General features: G+C 38.4%; 2 protein-coding genes across 12 annotated transcripts in view; one reads left to right on the forward strand and one right to left on the reverse strand.

Annotated features, from left to right (window-relative positions):
* CCDC90B (coiled-coil domain containing 90B) overlaps positions 1-14,865 on the reverse strand; it is a 69,429-nt gene extending 54,564 nt beyond the window's left edge. For 5 of the 6 annotated variants that reach the window (XR_012094259.1, XR_012094258.1, XM_008020324.3 and 2 more), the window contains exons 1-7: positions 14,514-14,865; positions 8,435-8,554; positions 7,364-7,467; positions 4,370-4,471; positions 3,695-3,736; positions 3,537-3,608; positions 3,387-3,440 (exon numbers count right to left, since the gene is read on the reverse strand). Coding sequence is in view for 4 of the 6 variants with exons in the window: in XM_008020324.3 (XP_008018515.2) it covers positions 3,387-3,440; positions 3,537-3,608; positions 3,695-3,736; positions 4,370-4,471; positions 7,364-7,467; positions 8,435-8,554; positions 14,514-14,613 (594 nt within the window). In the remaining 2 variants the exon portion in view is untranslated. The remainder of the gene's footprint in view (positions 1-3,386; positions 3,441-3,536; positions 3,609-3,694; positions 3,737-4,369; positions 4,472-7,363; positions 7,468-8,434; positions 8,555-14,513) is intronic. The other variant, XM_073019891.1, reaches the window with a different exon arrangement.
* Positions 1-21,076, forward strand: part of ANKRD42 (ankyrin repeat domain 42) — a 203,194-nt gene that overhangs the window by 92,312 nt on the left and 89,806 nt on the right. Inside the window, exon 13 of one of the 6 annotated variants that reach the window (XM_008020331.3) lies at positions 8,415-8,522. The exons of the other annotated variants lie outside the window; for them this stretch is intronic. Within the exon in view, the coding sequence (XP_008018522.2) occupies positions 8,415-8,439 (25 nt within the window). The 3' untranslated portion in view covers positions 8,440-8,522. Of the gene's footprint in view, positions 1-8,414; positions 8,523-21,076 lie in introns of those variants that run through there. 6 annotated transcript variants of the gene reach the window in all.

The following is a 21,076-nucleotide window of genomic DNA, read 5'->3' on the forward strand; positions in this document are numbered from 1 at the left end:
TGATTATCTCAACAGATGCAGAAAAGGCCTTTGACAAAATTCAACAGCCCTTCATGCTAAAAACTCTCAATAAACTAGGTATTGATGGGATGTATCTCAAAATAATAATAGCTATTTATGCAAACCCCCAGCCAGTATCACACCGAATGGGCAAAAACTGGAAGCATTCCCTTTGAAAACTAGCACAAGACAAGGATGCCCTCTCTCTCCACTCCTATTCCACATAGTGTTGGAAGTTCTGGCTGGGCCAATCAGATCAATCAGGCAAGAGAAAGAAATAAGGGTATTCAATTAAGAAAAGAGGAAGTCGAACTGTCCCTGTTTGCAGATGACAGGATTGTATATTTAGAAAACCCCATTGTCTCAGCCCAAAATCTCCTTAAACTAAACAACTTCAGCAAAGTCTCAGGATACAAAATCAATGTGCAAAAATCACAAGCATTCTTATACACCAATAACAGACAGAGAGCCAAATCATGAGTGAAGAACTCCCATACACAATTGCTACAAAGAGAATAAAATACCTAGAATTCAACTTACAAAGGATATGAAGGACCTCTTCAAGGAGAACTATAAACCACTGCTCAACGAAATAAAAGAGGATACAAACAAATGGAAGAATATTCCATGCTCATGGATAGGAAGAATCAATATCATGAAAATGGCCATACCGCCCAAAGTAATTTATAGATTCAGTGCCATCCCCATCAAGCTACCAATGACTTTCTTCACAGAATTGGAAAAAACTACTTTAAAGTTCATATAGAACCAAAAAAGAGCCCGCATTGCCAATACAATCCTAAGCAAAAAGAAGAAAGCTGGAGGCAACACGCTACCTGACTTCAAACTATACTACAAGGCTACAGTAACCAAAACAGCATGGTACTGGTACCAAAACAGAGATACAGACCAATGGAACAGAACAGAGGCCTCAGAAATAACACCATGCTTCTACAACCACCTGATCTTTGACAAACCTGACAAAAACAAGAAATGGGGAAAGGATTCCCTATTTAATAAATGGTGTTGGGAAACTGGCTAGCCATATGTAGAAAGCTGAAACTGGATCCCTTTCTTACACCTTATACAAAAATTAATTCAAGATGGATTAGAGAGTTAAATATTAGACCTAAAACCATAAAAACCCTAGAAGAAAACCTAGGCAATACCATTTAGGACATAGGCATGGGCAAGGACTTCATGTCTAAAACACTAAAAGCAATGGCAACAAAAGCCAAAATTGACAAATGGGATCTAATTAAACTAAAGAGCTTCTGCACAGCAAAAGAAACTACCATCAGAGTGAACACGCAACCTACAGAATGGAAGAAAATTTTTGCAATCTACCCTTCTGACAAAGGGCTAATATCCAGAATCTACAAAGAACTCAAACAAATTTACAAGAAAAGAACAACCCCATCAAAAAGTGGGCAAAGGACATGAACAGACACTTCACAAAAGAAGACATCTATGTAGCCAACAGACACATGAAAAAATGCTCATCATCACTGGCCATCAGAGACATGCAAATCAAAACCACAATGAGATATCATCTCACGCCAGTTAGAATGGCAGTCATTAAAAAGTCAGGAAACAACAGGTGCTGGAGAGGATGTGGAGAAATAGGAACACTTTTACACTGTTGGTGGGACTATAAACTAGTTCAACCATTGTGGAAGACAGTGTGGTGATTCCTCAAGGATCTAGAACTAGAAATACCATTTGACCCAGCCATCCCATCACTGGGTATATACCCAAAGGATTATAAATCATGCTACTATAAAGACACATGCACACATATGTTTACTGTGGCACTATTCACAATAGCAAAGACTTGGAACCAACCCAAATGTCCATCAATGACAGACTGGTTTAAGAAAATGTGGCACATAAACACCATGGAATACTATGCAGCCATAAAAAAGGATGAGTTCACATCCTTTGCAGGGCCACAGATGAAGCTGGAAACCATCATTCTCAACGAACTATCACGAGGACAGAAAACCAAACACCACAAGTTCTCACTCATAGGTGGGAAATGAACAATGAGATCACTTGCATACAGGAACATTACACAGTGGGGCCTGTTGGGGGGTGAGGGGTTGAGGGAGGGATAGCGTTAGGAGAAATACTTAAGGTAAATGATGAGTTGATGGGTGTAGCAAACCAACATGGCACATGTATACCTATATATGAAACTTGCATGTTGTGCACATGTACCCTAGAACTTAAAGTATCAAAAAAAAATTATAAAAAAACACTATAAACTGACGAATTACATTCCTTCTACTTTCATATTTGGAGATCATCTTTTAGGAGTATCACATACTGGGCATATTCTAAAAACCTCATAACAACATATTTGATACCTAAATATATAAGATGATTTCATTGCTTGTCTCCTTTATCTGGCCAAGAAGTAAGGGAAGACAGTAAGATCTTTGAAAGAACAAATGTGACCTTCTCTTCTATTAAATTATAAGCAAGAGTGACATATTTTCTGTTAGAATGTGGACAAATGGCTTTGAACTTTTAAGAAAAGGACAAAGCTGAGTCAGAAAGCTGGGTTTTACTCAAGCCACAGAGATGAAGTCATGATTACATTGTAGGATTACTGAGAAGGAGAGCAGTACTTCCAAGTTAGGGATTTAGAATCCAGGTTCTTTCCCTAGTGACACCACTTATTAACTGTGGGACCTTAACCCCTCTGTGCTTCATTTTCCAAATTGTTTAAATGGGAATAATAGTGCCTACATCACACAAACTGATATGAATATTAAGTTAATTAACAGATGTAACAGATATAAGTAAAGCATGTAAAATGGTATCTGGCACATTAATAAACACTAAATATGAGTGTTTATACATTATTAATATATAGCTTTTTTAAAACCTTAAGATAATTATTTAACTGAACCTAGGCACTCATTTAAGTACCAATTATGAAATACCAATAGTGAATCTCTGTCTTTTAAAAAATAGTTATTTTCCTTTTTTTTTTTTTTGTTTTTTTGGAGACAGGGTCTTGCTCTATTTCCCAGACTGGTCTTGAACTCCTGCCTCAGCCTCCCAAAGTGCAGGATTAACAGGTGTGAGCTACTGTGCCTAGCCCAAAAAATAGTTATTTTCTATTATAGAAGTAATTTAGTTTAAAAAGGCACACTATGTGGAAAGCTTGATCTTACTTCAAGGTCATGGCTCATGGATGACGATCTACTTGGTGCCAGGTTCCCTGGAAGTGCTGGCTAACTATAATAGTTATGAGGAAGCCAGAGATTCTACAGGGCTAGTTTTTAAAAGTCCAAACTTATAAACTGGTACACATAAAAGCAGTTATACAAGGCACAAGAACTGTACAAAAGAGACATTTTTACATATTACCTTACCGTTTTTGTAAATTCTGTAGTTGTTTCCATAAGTTGCTTTTCTTGATCTGTAAACTATAGGATATGAAGCAGCAGGAAGTTAAAAAAAAAAAAAAGACTAAAATTAAAAAGGAGTAAGTAACCAAGAAAGTACATTTAAAAGCACAATACCATATCTGTTACTCTGCTCCTTTCTAGGTTGATATCCAGTTTATTATCTGCTCTGATTCGACTGGTTTCATGCTTTAAAGAAAATAAAGATATTTAAAAAATGATCTTATAATGAATATTTGTTCTGAAATTAACAGCTAGAAAAAAAATTCACTTACCATTAGTTGTTGCTTAACTTGGTCTAATTCAATTTTCATTTTCTAGGTACAGGAAAGATCACATGTAATTAGCATTAAACCAAGTCTATATTATGATTAAAAAAATCTGAAACCCTAGATTACCAAAATTTGGACAATCTATGGATTTCTAATACACAATTGATAAGGAAAAAAATCTTCAAAAGAAACTAGTAAGCCACTGTATTCAGAAAATAATTCTTATGAGCAAAATGCATTTGTTTTTGTCTTATACTTGATTTTCTAAATTTAAAAAGCTACAGTGGATAACATAACTTAAAATTCTGACTTAATTACAGAAATACACTTTTCTCTTAAGTCACAAAGACATTTAGTACAGGATTAAATAAAATAGAAAATGCCACATTACTCTCAGCTCTGAAACCATTATATAGAAATTTTATATATATAGCTCAAAGATTTTGTTTTATGTGGTTTTATATGTATAAAATGTAACTCTTATTCTCCTCAGTATGCAAAGCACTATGATTTATATAGAAAAAGACTAGGTATGGTTAAACAAATAGTATTTTTTAAATCTAAAAACTTATTGTTTACTAACCACGTGGAATTATTACTTGGTCTTATTAACTTATTCACTAAGTAGGATGCTTATTATGAGATCAGTTATGAGTAATAAATTAAAATTTGCATCACCTCATTCTCTGCTCTCAGATTTGCGAATTCACTTTTCTCTAGGATGACCATGTCTTTCCTGATAGAATCCAAATGAGCCATTAGCTGCTGTACTGTTATTTCCTAGAAAACAAAAAAAAAATAACCTAGTGATCCACAGAAAGCCATCTTTTATTTATGGAATTGTTTTTCATGAAATTTAAATGAATTTGTTAACATGCCAAAAGGTATAATGCTGACTGGTTAAGTAAATATGAAACTTACATATCTGAAATATCAATATGAAAAGAAAGAGATTCAAGGAAGAAAAAGGTATTTCCTAGGGGAGAGAAATGTGTAAGTCTTTGAATGAAAAGAATCTCAATAAAATGCTTCCTTAGATCCTAAGAGTTCCTCAAAACAATAATGTTTTGTTTTTGTTTTTAGAATAACCAAATGGAAAGGGTTTTCTCTCTTATTACTTTGATTTTGAGATTTTCTACCACTGGAAAATTCCATGGTATTGGATACGACTCAGAAGTCAGGTAGTAAAACAAAATAGATATGTAGTTAAAATAATTGCCCTTTGTCAGCACAACATAACCAATTTTGTTTAAATTCCTGGGTATCTTCCCTATATTTGGCACTACAAAGAATATGTGAAAGAAAAGGTAGCATTTACCTGATAGATCTATAAGCTTTTGCTTCGTTAGGGAGGACAATTTTGTAGAAATGATTTAAGACAATCTTACAAAGAAAATATAACTGTTACAGGTTGAATATCCCTAATCCAAAAATCCGATATCCAAAATCCGCAACTTTTTGAGTGCCGACATGACACTCAAAGGAAATGTGCATTGGAGTATTTTGGATTTCAGATTTGGGATGTGCAACTGGTAAGTGTAAAGGAAATATTCCAAAATAAAAAATCTGAAATCTGAAACACTTCTGGTCTCAAGCATTTCAGATAAGGGATATTCAACCTGTAGCACTACACTTCTTAAAATCATGTAGCTTGCTAATTTATCTATCCTTTACCAAAAGAAAAAGCAGATGAGGTATAACCTTATTAAGGACTCTGTATAACAGTTTAGAAATAAAACAAGAAAGCCCCCCAGAAAAACAGTATGAGTTCTGGAGTCAGGCTGTCGAGCTTTGAATCCAAACTCTGCCATTTACTGTGAGATGCTAGCAAGTCATTTAACTTCTCTGGTCTCCTCATTGGTAAAATGGAAATAGTTACAGTACCTGGTACACCTTAAAGAGTTGTTCTGAGGATTAAATGAGATTATGTATGTATAATGCTTAAGATAGTACTTGGCATATGGTTATCACTGAAATGTTAACTATTATTATTACCGATGGGACAGAGATCTAATGACTGAAGCACGATAGTCTAATGCTAATGTATTAATGTGGAGGAAGTTTGGACTTCTTATATAAAAGCTTTTAACTGTGTACAACAGACATTGCTGACTCCTGCCTTTTCTAACCCTCATATATTACTCAGGAGGGTTGTTCATTTTATTCAATTCTGCTTGACATATTTATGAGAATTAATTCAGAAGTCACACAGATGTGGCCTCTAGGGGCTGGCAGTCCTGTTTGCCCCAAATATCACTATAAAGGAATTATATGACATTAAAAATAATGTCTTCTTATTACTGAGATTTTTGCCTATTATATAGGCAAAAGTTGGAAAGCTAATTACAGACTTCATACTTGTGGAGTCTGAACCTGAAAATAAGGGATTGTATTGTGGCTTTCTTGAGACAGAGCCTTGCTCGGTCACTCAGGCTGGAGTGTACTGGCATGATCTTGGCTCACTGCAGCTTCCTGGGTTCGAGCAATTCTCATGCCTTAGCCTCCCGAGTAGCTTGGACCACAGGCACCCACCATCATGTGTGGCTAATTTTTTTTTGTATTTTTAGTAGAGACAGGGTTTTGCCATGTTGGCCTAGAACTTCTGACCTAAAGTCATCTGCTTACCTCAGCCTCCCAAAGTGCTGGGATTACAAGCGTGAGCCACTACACCCGGCCTTAATGGGGCTCTTAAGAGCTTCTTTTTACCTCATTCTTCCTTTAAATACAGACTCAAAAAGCCTACAAAACTGCACAGGTGTCCATCTTTAACAACTTTAAATGTAAAGACATAATCCATTGTTAAGTAGCCAAATATATTAAAAGTGTGATTTTTGTAACTACTATGGAGCCATCAGAGAATATTAAGATTTGAATCAGAATCACAATATAATCAAATTCTCAGAATAAGAAGACTTTATTACTTTATTTTCTTCCCCCCCATCCTGCTAGCTGACTTAGTTTCATATCAAGTATGAAATTATTCTAGTTAAGTTCATTTATTCAGTCCTTTATGTAAAATTATTGCTTTTTGTCCATATCACCACAGTGAAAACTCCTGTAAACTGCTCAGTCTCTCTAAGCCTGTCTTCAGTGGCCAAATAGAATTCTGCTTACTTCCAAGGTTGTTAGAGATTAAATAATATATGAAAAATACACAGCATTGTGCCTCTTACATGTTAAATTCTTATATTTGACTTTAGGATTTTTATATTCAGTCAAATTAAGGCATCTTAGGGAATTTATAAAGTCCTTCTCAGCCATGTAAGTCCTTTCCAGCTATGTCTGTGAAAATTAACAATATGTATGTATAGCAGCAATAAAACATACTTAATATATAGAAAGATTAGCTCTTCTGTGGTGAGCTTTCTTGAGGGAAAAAGTTGTTTCACTAACAATCTACCACCACTCATGAATAACACAATATAATGATCTCATCCCATCAAAGATTTGGCAAAATACCATCTCTGTTACCACAACATTATTACAACTATTCTAACTATTCAGTCTCTCTAAATATTGACTTTATTCAGTGTTTTTGTGTGTGTGTGTGGTCCCTTTAGAGAGAACAAGGAAGATACGAGCGTGTTTGGAAGGTCACTAGGTAGACAGAGACGTAGTTATGAAATGACTGTCTAATGAAAGTATCAGAAGCGGTAGTAATCAGTGTATTACCTGTTGAGCTTGAGTGACCATCTCTTTATAGATAGTATCCAGGCTGACATTTGATAAAGTAGTTAATGCTGATACAATTGTTTCTGCTTGTGCTTTGTCAAATCCTGTAGGCAGCAAATAGGTATTTTAAAGTGTATATCCTTATCAAAATAAACAGCGAGAGTAACTCCTCAACATTTAAATTGTTATACTCTTTTTAAAATAATGGTTACAATTTAAAAATTGACAGATAATGCTAAATTACTCTCCAAAAGTACTCTACAATTTTAATTCCCATTCTGTATCTCCCCACATCTACATTAACACTAGATATGACTTTTTATTTTGAGTAATTGGCAAAAAAAATTGTATTACATTGTTATTTTAATGTTACTTAAATTTGCATTTCCTTGGTTGGTAGAGAGGTTAAGCATTACATATACTTTTTGTTATTTATATTTATTTTTCTGTGTTATGCTTGTTTATAGCATTTGCCCCCTTTTTTCTATAAAACTGCTTATTCTTTTACATTTATTTAGCTTTTCATCTATCTGAAATTTAGTTTTCAGTAAGGTGATCTAATATATTTTTTCCCAGTGGCTAGTCATTTATTATCTCATTTATTAAATAGTCCTTCCTTTCCCTAATTTGTAATGCCTTCATCACATTAAATTCATGTCTGTGTCTCTGAATACCATTTTTGTTCTATTAGTCTATTCCTTTAATATCACATAATTTAAATTACTGTTTTGATATCAGGTAATTTTTTTGTGCTTATTTTCTGATTTTTTAATCTCAAACATTTCTACTTCCACATGGACTTTAGTATTAGCCTAGAAACTAGTTTCTTTTTCACTTAATTGAAATCATTCTGTACATATTTCAATGCTTTTTTCAATTAACATATCTTGAACATTCCTCGTATCAGTAAATATTTCTCAAATAGTATCATTTTTAGTGACTATAAAATATTTCATTGGATGATCTATTTAAATAGTTACTCTTAATTGTTCATAACAGTGATACTGTCTTGACTAGGCAATTATTATGAGTGCTATTAATTTTCTTTCAGGAGGTATCCATGTTTCTCACCATGAGTTTCCAAGTCCTGAACCAATGCATGGGTATCAAAAGTTAATTTCCTTTGTTCTAAAGGAGTTATATCCACTGGCCGCCTATCATATCCCTCCTTGGTTGTGGTGGTGAAGAAGTCTGAAAAGAGAAGACATTTTTTTTCTCTTATAGTAACTGATAAAGGTTTCCTACTTTAGCTTACAAAGCATTTTCCCCATCCATTTATGATATAGTTCCAGCTCTTCTAGTTTTGTCATCTCACCCAAGTTAATTGACTCCTCTGAGCCTCTCTTTTATCTGAAAAGTGTCTGACTTTTTTCTGTACATACTAAACATTCAATAAATGTTTCTTTTCCCTCCTTTGGTATTCAGGAATGTTAAGAGTTAGTATAAACTTGTAATAAAACACATCAAATGCTTTGGATATCACCACCTCAGCTCTACTTACTGTAAAGCAGAAACTACACAATTCTTCTCTGTGCTCAGTCTTTCAAGAGCTATGAAAATTTTTTACACTTACATCTCTGTTTAAAGTAGCTTTCCATACTCCCACTCACTTATATATCCACAGTTTATTTCCTACATAGTTCTCAGCTCCAATATGAAATTATCTTGTTTGCTGTTTGTATCTCTGGATCAGAATGGAAGTTCCATGATGCTTTGACTGTGGTTTTCACTACTGTATCTTTAGCACCTAGAACAGTGCTTTGGCACATAGTTGGGCCACAAAGTTTTACTGTTGATTCAATCAATGAATTTGATTTGAAATCATGGGCATATTTACTGGTATCAACATAAGAACCCTAAGAAAAAATTCTCATTTCTGAAATAACCCTTCTTGTCCTATTTCAATAAATTCTCCAAGTTTTAACCTAGACACAATAAAGACCTTTTCTGTATATTGCTGATGAATTTATTATAAGGTACTCTGCCCATAAACAACTTCTAGGAAAGGTAAAGGAGTTACCTTTACAGAGCCAATGGTAGAATTAGGATTCAGACTCAGATTCTTCTGACTCCAAATCTTACACTCCATGCTGTCTCTCTTATTTATCCTAAGCCACTTAAAATATCTAGATATTTAAAAGACTGCAGGCCGGGTGCGGTGGCTCACACCTGTAATCCCAGCACTTTGGGAGGCCAAGGTCAGGGGATTACGAGGTCAGGAGATGGAGACTATCCTGGCTAACATGGTGAAACCCCGTCTCTACTAAAAATACAAAAAAATTAGCCAGGCATGGTGGCAGGCGCCTGTAGTCCCAGCTACTAGGGAGGCTGAGGCAGGAGAATGGCGTGAACCTGGGAGGTGGAGCTTGCAGTGAGCTGAGATCACGCCACTGCACTCCAGCCTGGGCAACAGAGCGAGGCTCTGTCTCAAAAAAAAAAAAAAGAAAAAAAAAAGACGGCAACTTCAGGCATTATTTTTCCACCAGTACTGTGTAGGACAAATGTGATTCCTTATTTATATCCTTCTAGTCTAATGAATATTTATTGAGTGCTAGAACTTGTGCCAGGCACAGGGGTAAAATGATAAGCAAAACCAGACATTAATGATGTTCTCACTGATTTTATAGACTAGAAGGCAAGAAAGAGATATTGTTTTTTTAAAAAAACCTAACAATAAACTCTAAATTCAAATGATAAAAGATTTATTAAAATACTCCAAAAAATTCTATTTAACTGAAGCGATAAAAGCAAGTAGCTGTAAATAAAAGTGGAGCAATTTTTTAAAACACACATATTGGTACACCGGTCAGTAATCTTTTTCACTTAAATGTCATCTAGTAGGGTAAAGAAACATGGCTTTGTGTGTAAATATCAGACCTAAGGTAGGAGAGAAAAAGAAAAATTAGAGGAAAGAGGGGCAGATTTCAGTAATTTCAATAACAACTGCATTAGGAGTAGTGATGGTACTCTTAGTTACATATCCCTGATTAGAAGTTTATTTGGATTTAGAAAAAAAAATCAGTAGTAACATTTATATAATATTTTACTGTTTTCACATCTATTACCCCATCCTTAAAATTCTCATTTTATGGATGAGGTAAATTGAGGCTCAGGGCTAAGTATGGATGCTCCTCAGCTTATAAAAGGGTTATGTCCCATTAAATCCATCATAAATTGAAAATATCCTGAGCTGAAAATGCATTTAATACACCTAACCTGCTGAACATCACAGCTTAGCTGGGCTCACCTCAAGCACACCAAGAACACTTACATTAGCCTATAGTTGGCCAAAATCATCTAACACAAAACCTATTTTACAATAAAGCGTTGAATATTTCATGTAGACACCCAAATGGGCATTTTGTAAACATTATGGGATGCAAAAGCAAAACCCAAAAAACCCTGGCAATACTAAGTATTAGTTATTTGCCCTTGTGATCCATGGCTAACTGGGGGAGCTGCGGCTTGCTGCCCCTGCCAATGCATTATTGTTAGATTAGGAAAGGATCAAAATTCAAAGTACAGTTTCTACTGAATGCATACTGTTTTTGCACCATGATAAAGTCGAAAAATTTTAAGTTAAACTATCTTAAGTTGAGGACTGTCTGTATGTAATTAGTCTGAGATCTTATGGTCTCATAGCTAGGCGGATTAGTACAGTTCCTCTGACTTAGTCAACAAACACTCTGAATACCTTGCACAAAGAGCAGCTTCCTACTAAATTTGGGATAGAGACCAAATACCTTAACAAGCCAATAAATCTTTGTAGGGTGTAGCTTGTCTCATGTTCTGCTATGCTCTCTCTGGTCCTCTGCTTTCAAGGGCTCTTTGATTTTAATTCCACAAACATGCCATGTGCTTTACCTTCTCAGGGCCTTTGCCCAGCCCCTGCCCTGTTCAGAAAGCTCTCTTTTTCTTTGCCTGCTCATGTTTATCCTTCAGAGCTCAGTCTGAATGTTTCTTCCTCTGGAAAGCCTGACGAGTCCTTTGGGTTATGTCTCTCTTGTGATGGTTTTTCACAGTACTGCATAGGATTCTTTTGCAAACCCTCTCACAATTTACACATTTATGTGACTCTCAGTTGTCTCCCCAAGAGACCAGCGGTCAGCCAACTATAGCCTGTAGACTACCACCACCTATTTTTCTAGTTGTATTCATTAGAACTAGATAGTTTTATTAGAACACAGCTCATTCATTTATGGATTAATCTATGGCTACTTTCATGCTACAATGGCAAAGCAAATAGTTGTGACTGACCTTACAGCCTACAAAGCCTGAAATATTTATTGGGCTCTTTACAGAAAAAGTTTGTCAACCCCTGCACTAAACTATACAGTTCTTGAGAGCAGGGACCACATTTGTTCTTGCTCACTACTGAATCCCCAATGCCTACACAAATCTGGATGCTCCAAAGATACTTGCTGAATGAAAGGCACTGTGCTTGGCATTATATATACACAATGATGAATAATACCAAGGAGACGCATTTGGCCCTCCTTGAGAATAAAGGATCGAGAATGGCTATTTGGATGATGGTACAGCTACATTAAATATTAAAGAAGTTATCCAGACAGGATGAATGAAATCAGCAAAATCTAGGCACGGGCTGCCTTTGCTATTCTCTTGGCTTCTATTTATTATGGGGCTAAGGAGAGCTGAGAATGCAGAAGGATATGTAAAACATTATTCCTTAAATGTGCTAAGATATTCACATAATATTTTGCTTAGTCCTCCCAATCCTATGAGGTAGGTATCGACACCCACTGGCAGTAGAACTTTGGGTTTCACTCCACTTTGGAAGCCATAAGCAACTGGAAAAACCATTGGATATTCATAGTAGGGTTTCATAATCACTATTCCAACTGGTCATGAGCAGTTCAATGCATAAGCGCTCATTAAGAATGTCTTTACAGGCCAGGTGCAGTGGCTCATGCCTGTAATCCTAGCAGTTGGGAAGCCAAGGCAGGCGGATCGCTTGAGCCCAGGAGTTCGAGATCAGCCTGGGCAACATGGCAAGATCCTGTCCCTACAAAAATTACAAAAACTAGCTGGGCACGGTGGCATGTGCCTGTAGTCCCAGCTACTTGAGAGGCTGAAGTGGGAGGATCACCTGAGCCTGGGAGGCAGAGGTTGCAGTGAGCCGAGATGGCACCAAGGCACACGAGACTGAGTGACAGAGACCCTGTCTCAAAAAAAAAAAAAAATAATAAAAAAATAAGTCTTCGCAGCCATATTAATAGGTAGGGGAAATGAAGTGCCCAGAATCAGTGTTTCAAGCTCATAGTGGAACAACAGATCCTTAATAGCTTGAAAAGTTTTGTACAGGCTTAAACATCTGTACAAAACTCCAAACCTTTCCTTTCATTGTTACTACTTTTGATTCTTTGATAGCTATATCTTGCAGATTTGTTTGTTTGTAATAGTGAGATACAAACTCAAGGGTTTAAAGGTTTAACCAGTTTGGCAAAACTACTAAGTCATAGATTGCGGATTGGAACTCTGGCCTATCTTGCACCAAGCTCCTCTTTGCTGGAAAAGGTCAAATTTTACTTTTGAAACAAACAAACAAATATGTAAAATGTTGTCCCACTAAATTTAAGTTGCAAGTTTTATATGAATTTACTGCTAATTTTACAGCTGAAACACTTCAGTGTATAGTCAGTTACTTTTCTGTCAGGAACGCAAAAGAACAGGCATTACAGCATATAATCTTACTTGCTGGTCTACTAACGTGCTACACTAGTTGCATCATAATAACTAAGGTCCTTCCATTGGTCAGAGGTCAAGGTTTTCAAATCCCCTGATTATTGACATTATTAGGCAAGTTTAGACTACTTGTACACAATAAACATTCAATATTTGTTTAGTGAGGAAGGACACAAATCCTACTAGTTGTAAGAAGAGATTTAAAGTTTCTCCAAGAACACTCAGACTCAAGTGGGAAAACTTACATAAAACATTAACATTTACTTATGGTCATGTATTTCGCATTATGATATGCACTTCAAAGTTCATTCTCTAAAAACATTTAATTTTGTTTTCATTTGGATATGTAAAGCACACCTGTAAAAGTCAACAAAGATGAAAGTTGGATGATTTCCTGGAATTCAAAAGTGCTACCTCCTTTTTGTAAAATCCATAATAATGTGTATGTATGCTAAACACCCAAATACCTAACAAAAGAGACATTGTGAATGACCCTGGCAGCTAAAAAGCAATCTTACAGACGGATGATCAACAACTGCAGTTTTGACTGCAGCTGTTACTGGTGTGGATTAAAATTAAACAATGAGCAAAACAGCACAAGTAACAATATGGAGCATAAATAACAGCGTGGAAGTGTTTGGGTACCGACTGGCTCAGTGTACCTGGCGCTGAAGATTCAAGAAGGTGAACAGAGAATGCTAAGGTTGATAAGAGGTGCCTATTCGCCTATTTTGTGGACAACCTTAAAACGGTTTAAAAACTATGAGAGAAGTTTAAAAACGGGGTAAAAAACGACAACAAGAAAAACCTAGCCCTAGAAACGTTTCTCGGAATAAAGTTAGATGTCTTCAGGACACCCTGTTAACAGGGGTGCCAACCGGTTGGAAACTTGTAGGTTCCAGTATTCACTTTTTTCCCCAAAGTCTACAATGTGACTGAAAAGTACTGAGAATTCCAGCGAGAATAAGGCAGACGTGACCTGAAATTTACGAAGCTGTCTACCAAAAACTTGGGCTCGAGGCCAGCACCTAAAAAAACAAAACCTAAAGATCAGGCCACAAAAGAAATCAGGACAACCTCAAGCACAGATTACCTTACGCTGCCTCCAGACAAACCTACCAGATTACTAGCCTCTTGTCACCAAAAAAAGGGAAACAAGGGCTGAGAAAGAAGCCGGGCGCGAAGCCCTGGCCTTCAAAGGTTCGCTTTAAGAACAGAAAGGCACTGATTTCCTCAGTCCTCGCCCCTTGGGGCGAGCTGGGCAAGTCGGGGCAGCAGGCAGCTGTGTCGCCAGCACAAGGCGTGAATCGGGGAGGAGGGCGTGGCACCTTCTCTTCCCGTTCGCTCGCGCTCGAGCAGGCGCGTTCATTCGAGCAGGCGCGACCCACGGGCACAGTCTCCCTAGAGAGCACTCAGACATCTATGACACGACGCCTTGCCTCACCTCTCCGCAGGGCCGGCGAGAAATGCCCGCGGGGGCTTGAAACCCAACGATCCCCTCTGCCTTGGGAGAGCAAGAGCCGCCAAGCCTGGCGACTATTCATGGCCTCAGAGTTTTCCGGCGGGCGGGAGGCGGAAGACGGGGGTAAATCTCGCACAGGCTTTCGGGCAAGGTAGTTCTGGCACCGCAGGAATGCTGGGAATTGTAGTTTTCGCTCTGTCACAAGACCACCTTCCAGTGCGGGCGCCACAGTGGTGCCACGAAACTGGGCCTCTTCGCAGGCCGACCCACAGTTCACGAGCAATGCTCAGCGCTGTCCCGCTACTCCCACCGCCCCTTCCCGACCTGTGAACGCCTTTACCGTCTTAGGAAAGCGGGATCTTGTCGGAGAACCTTATGGCGTCTGTTTCTTGGCAGCGGGGCATAGTCCAACAGCTGGCTCCCCCAAGATTGCCAGCGGCCATTAAGCGCTTGGGTCGGGGGAGATGGAGTCGTATTTAGCCGCACAGCAGTCTGGGACCTGAAGTTCTGGGCCGCTGAGCATTCTGGGTGATTGCGTAGTGCGGAGGCCAAAGAAACCTTCTGGGAAGTGTAGTCCAGCGAGTCGCTCACTTACCGGGTAGCGTCACATCCCGCTGCTTCGCCGTCTGGTGCACGGGAGGACCAACTAATTTTAGTCGATACATCCTTTCTTTAGGGAAGATGAATTCCTCCGTTTCTGCGAGAAATTCCTTAAATTTTCACCATTTATCCTTCCCAGACCTCACTCAAGACTTTGCTCCGCATAGTGAAATGCTGAAAGCAACAATGCACAGTAGTTGTATTAAAATGCACCAATACTCATGAATATTCTCGGTAAATCCTAAAATGGCACACAGTTGTGCGGTTGCAGTGGCTTCTTCTCGCAAGATTCTAAACAATTACGGCTAGGTTTCTATATGTATTCAAAGCTTTGTGAGAGCTACGTAACAAACACCATTTCTAAGGCCCGAAGCACACTGAAAGAAGAACAAAACTTAATTTCCGCCCACAAGTGCTTTAACAGACAATTCATGAAGAGGAAATATAAATCGCTATTTAAAACATTAGGATGGCCAGGCGTGGTGGCTCACACCTGTAATCCCAGCACTTGTGAGAGGCCGAGGCGGGCGGATCACCTGAGGTCGGGAGTTCGAGACCAACCTGACCAACATGAAGAGACCCTGTCTATATTAAAAATACAGAATTAGCCAGGCGTAGCGGCACATACCTGTAATCCCAGCTACTCGGGAGGCTGAGGCAGGAGAATCGCTTGAACTCTGGAGGCGGAGGTTGCAGTGAGTCGAGATCACACCATTGCACTCCAGCCTGGGCGACAGAGAGAGAGAGATTCCATCTAAAAAAAAAAAAAGGGAAAAAAAGTTTAATCTCACCAGTTTCAAAAAACAAAAAGCAAAACCTTAGAGTATGTCGAGGTTTGGGGTCCCAACGATCCCAACAGGATGTAAGCATAGTACTCAACAGGTGCTTCTTCAGCCCATACCCCTCTGTGCCTCTCCCACTTTCCTCATCTAATGATATTCAGTGTCTCTTGTTTCCATGTTTACCATCATATAGTCAATGTTTAGCTCCTAAGTGAGAACATGTGTGTTTGGTTTTCTGTTCTTGGTATTAGGTTGCATAGGATAATGGCCCCCAGCTCCATCCATGTTGCTATAAAGAGTATAATTTCCTTATTTGTATGGCTGCATAATATTCCGTGGTGTATATGTGCCACATTTTCTTTATCCAGTCCACTGTTGATGGGCACTTAGGTTGATTTCATGTCCTTGCTATCGTGAATGGCACCACAATGAACACACAATTCCATGTGTTCTTTTTTTTTTTTTTGTCTTGAGACAGGGTTTCGCTGCGTCTCCCAGGCTGGAGTGCAGTTGTGCATGGCTCACTGCCGCCTCAACTTCCTGGGTTAACTGATCCTCCTGCCTCAGCCTTCAAGTAGCTGTGACTACAGGTGTGCGCTACCACAACTGGCTAATTTTTGTATGTTTTGTAGAGATGGGGACTTGCCGTGTTGCCCAGGCTGGTCCAGAACTCCTGGGCTCAAACTATCCACCCGCCTAGGCCTCCCAAGTGCTGGGATTACAGGCATGAGCCGCGGTGCCCAGCTCTGTGTCTTTTTGATGGAATGAATTATTTTCATTCGGGTATATACCCAGTAGTGGGATTGCTGGGTTGAATGGTAGTTGTATTTTAAGTTCTTTGAGAAATCTCCAAACTGCTTTCCATAGTGGCTGAACTAGTTTGCATTCCCATCAACAGAGTATAAGCGTTCCCTTTTCTTCACAGCCTAACCCATATGTGGATTTTTTTTTCTTAATAATTGCCATTCTGATGGGTGTGAGATGGCATCTCATTGTAGTTTTGATTTGCATTTCTCTAATGATTAGTGGTGTTGAGGATTTTTTCACTTTTGTTGGCTATTTGTATGTCTTCTCTTGAGAAGTGTGTGTTCATGTCCTTTGCTCATTTTTTAATTGGATTGTTTTTTACTTCTTGATTTGTTTAAATTCATTGTAGATTCTGGATGTTAGACCTTTGTCAGATGCCTAGTTTGCAAATATTTTCTTCCATTCTGTAGGCTATCTGTTTACTCTGTTGATAGTGTCTTTTGCTGTGCAGAAGCTCTTTAGTTTAATTAGGTCCCACTTGTCAGTTTTTATTTTTGTTGTAATTGCTGTTGGGGACTTAGCTATAAATTCTTTGCCAAAGCCTATGTCAAGAAGGGTATTTCCTAGTTTTTTTCTAGGAGTTTTATAGTTTGAGGTCTTTTAAATCTTTAATCCGGCTTAATTTTTGTATATGGTGAGAGGTAGGGAGGTCCAGTTTCTTTCTTCTGCGTGTGGCTAGCCAGTTATCCCACCACCATTTATTGAATAGGGAATGCTTTCTGTATTGCTTGTTTTTGTTGATTTTGTCGAAGACCAGATGGTTTTAGGTGTGTGGCTTTGTTTCTGCGTTCTCTATTCTGTTACACTGGTCTATGTGTCTGTTTTTGTATGATTATCATGCTGTTTTGATTACTTTAGCCTTATAGTATTGTTTGAAATCTTGTTCTTTTTCCTTAAGATTGCTTTGACTATTCAGTCTCTTTTTTGGTTCCAAATTAATTTTAGAAGAGGTTTTTCTAGTTCTGTGAAAAATGATGTTGGTATTTTGGTAAGAATGGCGTGAAATCTGTAAATTGCTTTGGATAGTATGGCCATTTAAACTCTACTGATTCTTCCAACCCATGCGCTTGGACTGTTTCTCCATTTATTTGTGTTGTCTCTGATTTCTTTCAGTAGTGTTTTGTAGTTCTCCTTGCAGAGATCTTTCACCTCCCTGGTTAGGTGATCCTGAGTATTCCATTTTCTTTGTGCCTATTGTAAATGGGATTGTGTTCTTGATTTGATTCTCAGCTAGAACATTATTGGTATATAAAAATGCTACTGATTTTCTGTACATTGTTTGTGTATCCTGAAACTTTACTAAATTCATTTGTCAGTTCCAGGGGCCTTTGGGAGAGTCTTTAGGGTTTTCTAGCTATAGAATCATATCGTTGGCAAAAAGAGATAGTTTACCTTCCTCTCTTCCTATTTGAATACCTTTGTTTCTTTTTCTTGCCTGATTATCCTGGCTAGGACTTCCAGCACTATGTTGAATAAGGGTGGTGAGAATGGGCATCCTTTTCTTGTTCCAGTTCTCAAGGGGAATGTGCTTCCAGTCTTGGCCTGTAGCAATTTAGTAATATATTTATGAAACTCCAAAAAGTGAATAGCCAGAGTTTCACTTTTTTTTTTTGAGACAGAGTCTTGCTGTATCACCCAGGCTGGAGTGCAATGATGTGATCTTGGCTCACTGCAACCTCTGCCTCCCGGGTTCAAGCAATTCTCCTGCCTCAGTTTCTCAAGTAGCTGGGATTACAGGCATGCACTGCCACGTCTGGCTAACTTTTGTATTTTTAGTGGAGATGGGGTTTTGCCATGTTTGCCGGGCTGGTCTTGTACTCCTGACCTCAGGTGATCCACCCATCTTGGTCTCTCAAAGTGCTGGAATTATAGGCAGGTGTGAGCCGCCGCACCCAGCCCAGAGTTTCACTTCTAAGAAGCTATCCAAAGTAAATAATCACATCTGTAGCTAAGATTTTTGAAAAGGATGACTATTGCAATGTTATTTATAGTGAAAAATTGAAAATAGTCTAAATATTCAAAAGTAATTAAATAACTTGCAGAAGTGTCCCAATTTGGAATATTATGCAAAAATTAAGTATTTTTAAAAATAATCTTAGAGACAGGAAAATCCTTATACATGTGTATACATAATTATAATTCTGTATAATTCTTATATACAAGATTATAATTATATACATGATTATAATTCTGTTAAATGATAGGATCCGTGCTCTGGAGGAGCTCACAGGCTAGTGGAAGATACAGACCAGTAAGTGTTATCACAATATTTTACTTACTTTAAGTAATTATGAAAAAAGTGGATCTCTTTATATATTAATACATGCGACTATTATTTATTTTACCATAAAACTATCTCTGTAACACAAATATACAATGTTGATTATCAAAGTTGGGCCAATCATATTCTCTTTGATGGAACTGGCAATTAGATCCAGGGATTCTTAATCATTCTCTGAGGCTGGCTGGAACTATATCAAGTGAGTTCAGGAGCTTGAGGCATCCATAACCTACCATGCGGGCCAGAGGAGTACAGGAAGGAAAAGCAGGAATAGCAGATGAAGTGAGTTCAGATGGTATTCAGCTAATAGATACAGCTCCTCTCTGAGAACTGTGGGGAAAAGAGAGAGAGATCAGACTGTTACTGTGTCCATACAGAAAGAAGTAGACATAAGAGACTCCATTTTGTTCTGTATTTGAGATGCTGTTAATCTGTGACCCTACCCCTAACCCTGTCCTTGCAAGAGACATGTGCTGTGGTGACTCAAGGTTTAACGGATTCGGGGCTGTGCAGAATGTGCTTTGTTAAACAAGTGCCTGAAGGCAGTATGCTGGTTAAAAGTCATCACCATTCTGTTAATCTCAAGTACCCATGGACACATACCTCTGCCTAGGAAAGCTAGGTATTGTCCAAGGTTTCTCCCCATGTGATAGTCTGAAATATGGCCTCGTGGGAAGGGAAAGACCTGATTGTCCCCCAGCCTGATACCTGTGAAGGGTCTGTGCTGAGGAGGACTAGTATAAGAGGAAGGAAGGCCTCTTGGCAGTTGAGATAGAGAAAGGCATCTGTCTCCTGAACGTCCCTAGGCAATGGAAGGACTTGGTGTAAAACCAGATTGTATGTTCTATTTACTGAGATAGGAGAAAACCGCCTCAGGGCTGGAGGTGGGACATGCTAGCAATGCTGCTCTTTATGCACTGAAATGTTTATGAAGATGTTTGCATATGCACATCAAGGCACAGCACTTTTCCTTAAACTTATTCATGTCACAGAGATCTTTATTCATATGTCTTTCTGCTGACCTTCTCCCTACTATGACCCAATTGTCCTGCCACTTCCCCTTTTCCAAGATGGTAAAGATAATGATCAATAAATACTGAGGGAACTCAGAGACCCCGTGCTGGCGTGGGTCCTCTGTATGCTGAGCGCTGGTCCCCTGGGCCCACTTTTTCTTTCTCTATACTTTGTCTCTGTGTCTCATTTCTTTTCTCAAGTCTCTCGTTCCACCTAATGAGAAATGCTCACAAGTGTGGAGGGGGAGGCCACCCCTTCAGGGACCTCCTAATGCTCCTGTGTGTTTTCAGATTCTCCTATGTTGCGATGGTTTGTTTGCTAAGCATCTTGATTTATAAAATATTTTTTCATAACTTTGTTAATGTTTTCTCATATGTTTGCTGAGAGGAATAGAGATGATGATGCATATAAAATACTTAGCACTGGACCTGGCACATACAAGCACCCGATAAACAATAATAATATCTGCTTACTTAGTGTTAGGAAATAATTTCCATAGGTCTCTCATGTTTCTGTATGTTTTGCAAATTCCAGAGGTCTTCTCTGCCTTTTGTTGTGGCAGTTTTGTATAATGAGCAACCTTAGGAAATATAGCGTCTCTCTCTGGAGCAAAAGGCCTCATGCTTATTGCCTATTATAAAAGATTTGTGTTCTCATAGGTCAGGGTTCCTCTCTGTAATGCAATGTACTGCACATGCTCAGGCGTCTATGTAGCCCCAGCTGCATCATCCCCATGGAACTTGGGGCCAAGGGGAGCTGACACAAGTATGCTGATACTCGTGCTGCTCGCTGCACCATCAGTAATTGAGTTCTTTGTTTCTAGCAAGGAGTCTTATGTCTTCTACCAGCATCCATGCAACTATGACAGGATAACTTGATAGCTTGCCAGTAGGGTAAGATCTCGGACCCTTCACAGTATTCTTCTTCTCTGAACTTTTAAACATTTTTCATTTTTCCAATTTTACTTACAGAAATATCTGAGTGCCAGCTAGGTTTAAGGCTAGATGTTGTGAGGAGTGTAAAGAAAACCAGTTCAATCCAACAACTATTCAAGTTCTTAC

The sequence above is a fragment of the Chlorocebus sabaeus genome, chromosome 1, assembly GCF_047675955.1.
Source record: "Chlorocebus sabaeus isolate Y175 chromosome 1, mChlSab1.0.hap1, whole genome shotgun sequence".
NCBI classification, from domain to species: domain Eukaryota; kingdom Metazoa; phylum Chordata; class Mammalia; order Primates; family Cercopithecidae; genus Chlorocebus; species Chlorocebus sabaeus.